This window comes from Babylonia areolata, chromosome 31 (assembly GCF_041734735.1).
Source record: "Babylonia areolata isolate BAREFJ2019XMU chromosome 31, ASM4173473v1, whole genome shotgun sequence".
NCBI classification, from domain to species: domain Eukaryota; kingdom Metazoa; phylum Mollusca; class Gastropoda; order Neogastropoda; family Buccinidae; genus Babylonia; species Babylonia areolata.
The window spans coordinates 11543776-11553774 of record NC_134906.1 but is presented as its reverse complement, the minus strand read 5'-3'; the positions used below and the strand labels follow the sequence as shown (position 1 = coordinate 11553774).

General features: G+C 48.8%; 1 protein-coding gene across 1 annotated transcript; it reads right to left on the bottom strand.

Moving 5' to 3' along the window:
* Window positions 1–400: 400 nt before the first annotated feature.
* LOC143275785 (uncharacterized) lies at window positions 401–4630 on the bottom strand. Its single transcript, XM_076580063.1, has one exon. It carries the CDS (start codon window positions 4628–4630, stop codon window positions 401–403), a length of 4230 nt encoding a protein of 1409 aa, XP_076436178.1.
* Window positions 4631–9999: the final 5369 nt, after the last annotated feature.

The following is a 9999-nucleotide window of genomic DNA, read 5'->3' as shown; positions in this document are numbered from 1 at the left end:
TCTCTAGCTAGATGGGGTGGGTGAACGAGGGGGTTGAGCACTTATTTGTCATGAGATGTGACAACAGCCCCCCTCACAAGTTCAAACGAAGATTGAAACTTAATTATAACTATGTCACACAGAATGACAAACACAATAACACACATTCCCACTGCCGTATCATCCACAATGTCCTCTCAAACAGACATATGCCAAGGCACTGCCCTCCTGAAACCAAATGTAAGGAAAAGGCGAAAACAACAACAACAACATCAAAACTATGAAGTCTGGAATAATAGGATGAATTGCAAATTATAGAATTGCCAACCTTACCAACTAATAAGTAATATTAAAAGATACACATGGCCAGTATACAGCTGCCTCATTCAGGTGTTAACACTCAAACTGGGCCGTATTCAGATCATATTTCATCCAACTCTGGCAGGCGACTGAGGAAGTCAGCACCAACGTTTTCTTTGCCAGGAATGGCTTGCACCCTGAACGAGAAAGGCTGCAACTGTAGAGCCCAGCGCGTCAGTCTGCCGCTGACCGTTTTGGCCCTGTCTAGATACTGCAGCGGTGCATGGTCCACCTGGACGACAAACTCATTCCCGTAGAGGTAGGGTTCAAACCTTTGAATACCCCACACAAGAGCCAGGCATTCCTTTTCAATTGTGGGGTAATTGCGTTCGGCTGGGCTCAATTTCTTACTGGCACACGCCACTGGTTGAGCACCCATACCTTGATCTTGGAGCAGAAGAGCTCCCAACCCCACGTTCGAAGCGTCAGTCCGCAGTATGAAAGGCTTGGACAGATCGGGGAGACAGCAAACTGGCCCACTGCAGAGGATTTCTTTGAGCTGCAGGAAAGCTCTCTCGCAGTTCTCGTCCCAGATAACTTTGTTTGGCTCCTTGTTCTTGGTTTTGTCAGTCAAGGGAAGAGCGATTTCCGCAAACTGAGGAACGAACCTCCTGTAGAACCCCACGAGGCCCAGAAACCCTCGGAGCTGTCGTTTCGTACAGGGACGAGGTGATTCTCGGATCTTCTCCATTTTTTCTGCATCCGGCCAAATTTTCCCAGCACCCACATGGTGACCCAGATAGTCTAACTCCCTGTGGCCGAGAAAACATTTGGAGGGCCGTGCAGTCAGTTTGCAATCACGCAACCGGGAAAACACGCTGCGTAAGAGCCTTAGATGCCGTGTTTCATCGGCGGAGGAGATGAGAACATCGTCCATGAAGTTGTCCACGTCCGGGCTGTTGAGAGGCAGTACTAACTTCCGCATCATGCGGGAAAATACTGCGCCAGCAGTTTTGAGGCCAAACGGCATTACACACCACTGGAAGTGTCCCTGAGGAGTAGTGAAAGCTGTTTTTGGGCGATCAGCTTCCGCCATGGGGATCTGCCAGTACCCCTTTGAAAGGTCTAGCTTCGAGAACACCTTTTTCCCTGATAACCGGGAGAACAGTGCCTCTACATCTGGCATTGGTTCAGCATCAAACACGGTTATCTTATTGATGCGACGGAAATCGACGCAAAACCGTACCTTCCCATCTTTCTTCTTTACGAGGACGATAGGAGAGGAGTATGGGGACGAGGATGGCTCTATCACGCCCATCTTCAACATTTGTTGGACCTCCTCTTGAATCGTCTCACGTTGGGAGTAGGGCAGTGGATACTGCTTAGCCCTAATAGGGGCGTCGGAGGTGAGACTGAGCGTGCATGTCTCGAGGTTCGTACAGGCAGGCAAGTCAGTGAGGACGTCCCTAAACCCTCGAGTCATTTCACGAATGGCCTCTTTCAGTGAGGAGTTACCAGCGGCCAGCACAACATCCTCCGGACCTTCAGTTGCCTCCAGGGGCATGAGTGGAATGTCGCGTTCCACTGTCCTCGTTCCTTCCCAGACCTCTGGGTCTTCAATCACAGCCAGAGCCACAGTCCCTCGAGGAGTGCGCTCAATGTATTCTTTCAACAGATTGGCGTGGTACAGCTTTTCTTTCTCGCCAATCTGAACGCAATAATCTGCGATGCCCACACGACGCAGAACAGTGTATGGACCCTGCCATTCAAGTTCCAGTTTGTTCTGTTTGGTGGGGCGAAGGAGAAGTACTTTGCTTCCCTCAGCGAACTGTCTTTGCTTTGCTTTGGCATCAAAAAAACCCTTGTACCGCCTTGAGGCCCTTTCGAGGTTTTGCTGAGCAATGGTACAGGACTCTGCGATTCTGTTTCGCAGTTCTACCACGTATTCAGCAGCAGTCTGAATTTCTGGCCTCTCAGGGTGGAGCCAGTGTTCTCTGAGGATCTGCATGGGACCCCGTACTGTCCTCCCATAGAGCAGCTCGAAAGGCGAGTAGCCAGTGCTCTCCTGGGGAACTTCTCTGTAGGCAAATAACAGAGCGGGAATCCAGCGGTCCCAGGCTCGAGGTTTCTCGTACGATAGTCTCCGCAGCATTGCCTTCAAAGTAGCGTTAAAACGCTCCACCAACCCGTTGCACTGAGCGTGGTAGGGGGTTGTGGTCAAGCCCCGCACAGACAGAAGGCGATAGACTTCCTGCATGACACTGCCTGTGAACTGAGAACCACGATCAGTCAAAACCTCAGCAGGAACACCTGTTCGTGTCCACATGGTGAACAACGCCTCAGCCACAGTTTCAGCCGAAACGTGTTTGAGAGCGACAGCTTCTGGGTACCTGGTCGCATAGTCGACCATTGTTAAAATGTACCTGTTGCCAGACTCAGATGAAGGGGATATAGGTCCTACAATGTCGACAGCTACACGACTGAAGGGCTCTGAAATGAGGGGCATCTTGACGAGTGGCACTTTCGGGACTCGACCCTTAGCTACCGTCTTCTGGCATCTGTCACAAGAACGGACGAAACGCCGAATGTCAGCACACATGCCAGGCCAGTAGAAATGTGGGAAAACTCTTCCCTGCGTGCGCTTAACCCCAAGATGACCCGACATGGGGGCTTCATGGGCAAGAAGCAACACTGTGGAACGCAGTTCCTTAGGAACACAGATTTGGGTTGCTTCCCCCCGATGGTCCTTGAAACGCCGCATCAGTATTCCCTGCTTCCTGAAGTACATGACCTCTCCAGATCGTGTCTTTTTGACGGCTTTAGACACAGCCAGCTCCCGAGCTTGACACAGGTCAGGATCGCTATCCTGCCGATGCTCTAGGTCCTGTCTAGACACATGGATCTGGATGTCCTTGACAGGCAAGGGAGATAAGTCTTTAGCCCTGGCAGCTGCTTGGGCCCGTGTCTCCACAGCACCCACAAGATTGGCGTCCGAGTAAACTGGCACGGGCACTGAAGTGCCATTCTCGCGCCAGGCAGTATTGCCAATAAGGACCTCTTCCACAGGAGCCTCCATTACAGCCACGTCTAGCCTGCCTTCCACGAAAGGAGACTGGAAATCTACTCTGGCGATGGGTAGGACAGAGGTGCATCTCGATTCGGCCAGCACCACACGGACAGTCGCTCCAGTGAAAGAATCTGGACTGACCAGATGGCGTGCAACGACAACCATGTGAGCTCCGGTGTCTCGCAAAGCCGGGACTGAAACCCCGTTGACGAAAGCCTCACATCGTGGCGAGTACTGCTTTGCAGCACAGTTAACGCAAAGAGATGGAGGTGGGGAATGGGAACCCTGCTGCCTAAAGCTCGGCTGTGCCACAAGGGAAACCTCCTTCCGCTGGCGGCACTCTTTGGCCACATGTCCAAGTTTCCCGCAGAGGAAACAGGTAACTCCTCTAGTTCTCTCGACACCCCTTGAGCTGTCGCTAAGAGCGGAACTACCTTGTCCCAGAGATGCGGCCTTTTGCTCTGCATGAGGTTTGGCACCAAGACCCTGATCCCTGGATTTCTTGGAAGCTCGTGCCTCACTCTCAGCCATCCGTCCCGCTCTCCTGGCACCGACAACCTTCGAGGTAATGCGTGCTACCTCCTCCACCCTATCTGGTTCCTCACGCTTAACCTCACTGACGAGGTCAGGGTTAAGGGTAGCTAGGAACTGTTCCTGAAGGAACAAGTCCCTTAAGTCCTCAGCACTGTCGTAATCGCGACCGGCAGCTGTGCACCAGCGAGACAGACAGACCTTAAGCCTTTCCAGAAATTGGATAAAGGTCTCTTCTGCAAGCTTCCGCATCGATCGGAAACGCTTGCAGTACGCATGGGCATCTAGCCGAAACTCGCGGAGTAAAGCAGCTTTCAATGACTCGTAGTCATGAAGTCTCTCCGGAGGCACTCGCAGACAAGCGTCCCTAGCTCGACCTTGTAACAAGGTTACCAAGCGAGCTGCCCATGAACTTGGCTTCCACTTATTGAGAAGCGCTACCCTCTCAAAATGGGTCAGGAAGTCGTCGAAGTCACCCTTCCCATCGTAAGGAGCAAGGGAAAACGGTTGGCTTATTTGAGCCTCGACCTCTTCTTGCTTTAATTCCATCTTCCTTTCAAACCGCTGCCTATCCTCCTCATCCCTCTTCTCCCTATACCGTCTCTCCTCTTCCCTATATTCATCCTCCCTGTGATCCCTCCAGCGCCTGTAACGGCGCTCTTCCTCCCTATTTGCGCGCTCTTCCTCCTTAGCAGCAGCATCAACCACAAACCGTGCAAGGGCCTCACCAGTCAAACCCATGTCAGCACCCATGGCTTTGAATTTTGTGTAAGGATCCTGGTGAGATAGAGGAACAGTGTCCCCTTTCCTTCCATCATCAGACAGATTACCTGGGTCATCCTCTTTCAGTTGACCCCGTATCCATCCAGACAAACCTGACTTATCTATCTGAGAAGGAGTAGAGGTACTCGACTTATCCATCTGGGACTTTGACCCGGGAGTGACGGCCGCAGCCGTTTGTCGCCGAGTGGGCATTTCTTTCCCCTTTTTTTCTGTTTTTTTTTTTTTTTTTTTTTTTTTTTCTCCCCCTCGCAGAGTGCGAGAAAGGCCAACCAAACTCGGCCAAAATCAACAGCCAAAATCAAGTGCCTGAACAACAGCTAACTTTTTGAACAGGTAAGGTGTCTATCTTAACCTCACCCAAACATTCTTCCAGTGACACAGCATAATTTTAATCAGATATATGTACACAGGTAACAGACAAAACGATTACACCCAACCCTCTCCCACTCTAACCTAACGTACCCCGCATCTCCACCAAATTGTCACGCTCTATAAGAGAGCGGACTAGAAACCACCACCCAGCCCAGCACTAACACCCGGACAACACAAACACAGACTACAACAATCCGGGGTTCACATACATTTGTTTAATCACACACCTAGCTTGCCCACAAACAATAACCACAACCCCAGCTGCAACAACACTTAAATAACAATGGATAAATATAACACACACACACACAAAACCCACACATAAAAACAACAACAGAGCTTTAAGATAAGGAAACAAGCACAACGTTAATGCTGTCGTGACGACGACGACGAACAGTAAGTGACGACGACGAAGAACAGCGACGACGAACACGAAGAACGGCGACGAACACGAAGAACGGCGACGACGAACACGAAGAACAGCGACGACGAACACGAAGAACAGCGACGACGAACACGAAGAACAGTGACGACAAAGACGAACAGTAAGTTACAACGACGCGAAGAACAGCGACGACGAACACGAACAGTGACGCCGAAGACGAAGAGCAGTGACGACGAAGACGAAGAGCAGAACACCCAGACAGCTGAGCGCCAGGCCAGAGAACGCTGGCGACGGAAGCCAGCGGCAGGCGGCAGCAGCCAACGGAGGCCTGGACCAAGGAAGTCAAAGGCAGGCAGAGGGGTTCCCGGGGAGACAGTGGAGGGTCAGTGGAAGAGTAGGGAAGTCCGTGGATAAACACGAAAGTGGGAATGCTGAAACCACTGTATATAGCCTATTATCCACTGGTAGGATTCACTCTTGGACAAACCCAATTAAACAACCTAAATGTACCTAGCCCAGAATTCGTAAAGAAAACAAGTCTTACAAAATTTAGTTTAACCCCTCCCTGATCAACACATGGGCTACAGAATAGATCAATTTTACTCAGCTGCGCTATTTCGGAAGTTTAAAAGGCTGACAACAACCACACCCAAGAGCAAGGACTGTAACGGAAAAGGATAAGGGGGTAGTTTGGAATATTCTAGCTTATGTATCATATATAATACAGTGACACACATAGACACACATTAATAGAACTAATAACTGAAGGGGTTCACAAGGAAAACTTAAATCTAGATTTTACGGTTGAACCCTTCAATACATGTAACAATTATTTTATCACATTCTTATAAAATTTATGTCTAAAAATGCATACGCATCCTACAAATGCACATAAAAGAGCAAAGTATTATATTTACTTAAATATTCTCTCTCTCTCTCTCTCTCTCTCTCTCTCTCTCTCTCATTCACGGACATGAACACAAGACAGACAGACAGAACACAGGCTAGGACTGTCTTTACAGTCTCCTCTTACCTTCCAGAAGGGTACCACTACCCCAAAGCTGGAAGTTCACACAGAGAACACAGAGACCACGACCACTCGGAGGAAAGTGATCCCCACTACAAGCGTCCAGACGGGCAAACAGCCCTGAAGAGAGCCAAAGACTGGCACGGCTGCCTCCTCTGACAGTCGCGGGCGAAAAGCCCAGAATCTTGTCATTCGTTGACAAGGAAGAGGCTGATCTCAGTTCAGTGACAGCCTGAACTGAGACCGAGACAGACTGAAAATCTCGTGCCAACCGCACAACCCACACTGCTCTCTAGCTAGATGGGGTGGGTGAACGAGGGGGTTGAGCACTTATTTGTCATGAGATGTGACAGTGAGGTCCACGGGACGGGGGATGGGGAAGGGGGGGGGGGGGGGGGCGGGGGGAGGGGCGTTGTTCAGGACTAGCCTTTATTGACCCATCCTTCCACCTCTCCCTCTCCACTCCGCCACAAATTCACAGATGCAAATAAAAGGCGGGGTAGGCCGTCTGTGATAGCCTGCATTGAAGCTCCTCTCTAGTGATGATGTATGGTATGAGTTGAGGGAATGAATGAAAAAATGAATAGATAAGTAAATAAAGATATATGTCTAGTGTGTCTGAAACAGTGAGAAAGGAAACCTATAGGTCATCTCTATGTTCCCCAAGCTCTATGTTCCCCTAAATTTACATTTTGTAGGTCTTTTCCCCACCAGGTCAATGGTCCTTCGGGTCAGAGTGGAGCGATGGCCCAGAGGTAACGCGTCTGCGTAGGAAGTGAGAGAATCTGAGCGCGCTGGTTCGAATCACGGCTCAGCCGCCTATATTTTCTCCCCCTGCACTAGACCTTGAGTGGTGGTCTGGACGCTAGTCATTCGGATGAGACGATAAACTGAGGTCCCGTGTGCAGCATGCACTTAGCGCACGTAAAAGAACCCACGGCAACAAAAGGGTTGCTCCTGGCAAAATTCTGTAGAAAAATCCACTTCGACAGGAAAAACAAATAAAACTGCACGCAGGAAAAAAAAAAAAAGGGGGGGGGGGGGGTTGGGATGGAGGGGGGGGGGAGGAGGTGGCGCTGTTGTGTAGCGACGCGCTCTCCCTGGGGATCATTTCATTTTGCCCATCGCTCCTGGTGGAGCATAGGCCATCGACGACCCCTCGCCATCGCACTCTGTTCTGGGCTGTTCTGGCCATTCCAGTGAGCAGCCCGAATTTCACAAGAAATCTGTTGTGATAAAAATAAATACAAATACAAATATTCACCCCGGTCTATGGCCACTGCTGACCACTGTTGACCGCAACCCTAGTGCTCTGATTGTGTCATTTGTCACGTTTTTTGCATTGTGATGTCTTGATGAGTTTTTATGACCACTTCCTGACCGCTGTTGACAACTGCTGACCTTTATGTTCAAATTGTACCTTTCTGTGATGGTTATACAATTCTTAGCAGAATTTGACAATTAGCTGACCATTACATTCTGCTGATCATTGTTGACCATTACTGACCACACTGACTACCTCGCAAAGTGGTTAGACTGCGTGTTGTGTGTGTGTGTGTGTGTGTGTGTGTGTGTGTGTGTGTGTGTGTGTGTTCTTGTGGTCTTTTTTTTTTTTTTTTTTTTTTTTTTTTTTTGGAGGGGGAGGGTTACGCGTTTGTGTTTTATTATGACGCCTTGGCAGTTTTTGACTGCTAACTGACCACTGTTGACCACAACTGACCACTAACTGTTCAGTGTGTATCATTTTGTGACAGTTACTGCGTATTGGGGGACTTCTTGGCAGAATTTGACTTAACTCGCCACTATTGACTACTGTGTTTCATTGCTGACCATTACCAACCACAACTGACCACTAACTGTTCAGTGTGTATCATTTTGTGACAGTTACTGCGTATTGGGGGACTTCTTGGCAGAATTTGACTTAACTCGCCACTATTGACGACTGTGTTTCATTGCTGACCATTATTGACCACAACTGACCACGATACAAAAGTTTACAGAATGTGGGCATTTTGGCATGTTTATGTAAAATGAAGACTTCTTTACTTGGTTTGACGATTCATTGTGTGTGTGTGTGTGTGTGTGTGTGTGTGTGTGTGTGTGTGTGTGTGTGTGTGTTCTTGTGGGTTTTTTTTGGTTTTTTTGGAGGGGGAGGGTTACGCGTTTGTGTTTTATTATGACGCCTTGGCAGTTTTTGACCGCTAACTGACCACTGTTGACCACAACTGACCACTAACTGTTCAGTGTGTATCATTTTGTGACAGTTACTGCGTATTGGGGGGACTTCTTGGCAGAATTTGACTTAACTCGCCACTATTGACTACTGTGTTTCACTGCCGACCATTACCAACCACAACTGACCACTAACTGTTCAGTGTGTATCATTTTGTGACAGTTACTGCGTATTGGGGGGACTTCTTGGCAGAATTTGACTTAACTCGCCACTATTGACTACTGTGTTTCATTGCTGACCATTACCAACCACAACTGACCACTAATTGTTCAGTGTGTATCATTTTGTGACAGTTACTGCGTATTGGGGGGACTTCTTGGCAGAATTTGACTTAACTCGCCACTATTGACTACTGTGTTTCGACGGGCGCAATAGCCGAGTGGTTAAAGCGTTGGACTTTCAATCTGAGGGTCCCGGGTTCGAATCTCGGTAACGGCGCCTGGTGGGTAAAGGGTGGAGATTTTTCCGATCTTCCAGGTCAACATATGTGCAGACCTGCTAGTGCCTGAACCCCCTTCGTGTGTATACGCAAGCAGAAGATCAAATACGCACGTTAAAGATCCTGTAATCCATGTCAGCGTTCGGTGGGTTATGGAAACAAGAACATACCCAGCATGCACACTCCCGAAAACGGAGTATGGCTGCCTACATGGCGGAGTAAAAACGGTCATACACGTAAAAGCCCACTCGTGTACATACGAGTGAACGTGGGAGTTGCAGCCACGAACGCAGAAGAAGAAGAAGAAGACTACTGTGTTTCATTGCCGACCATTACCAACCACAACTGACCACGATACAAAAGTTTACAGAATGTGGGCATTTTGGCATGTTTATGTAAAATGAAGACTTCTTTACTTGGTTTGACGATTCATTGACCAGTTCTGATCCACTAGTCAAAAGTATGCAGCTTGCGTCATGTTAACGTCTGTTTTGCATTGTGTGTTCTTTCTTATGCAAGATTAGCGCTTTTTCATATGCTTTGATCTTTTACCACTGCTGATCGGCCATTACTGACCACTACCCAAAAGTGAATGATGAAACAGGTATAGACCTGGGGGAACTTAACTCTCTCCATACGAACGGCGAAAGAGACGACGTTAACAGCGTTTCACCCCAATTACCATCATCAAAATATTGCAAGTGGAATGCTCTTATACTGAAGAGGTGAATGTTGACAAAGAATACCACAATTCTGACGACGGAAGCTAAAAGTTGGGTTATTCAGACACCCACTGGACATCCGAGGGGTCTGTGTTGAGGAAAAGAGAGGACTGGCCGTACTGTGTGAGTTAAACCTACTGGGATATAGAACTGGGGAGGTT

Excerpts from the sequence above, each read along its gene's own strand:
- LOC143275785 (XM_076580063.1), bottom strand. The coding sequence starts at position 4,630 with ATGGGTGCTGACATGGGTTTGACTGGTGAGGCCCTTGCACGGTTTGTG.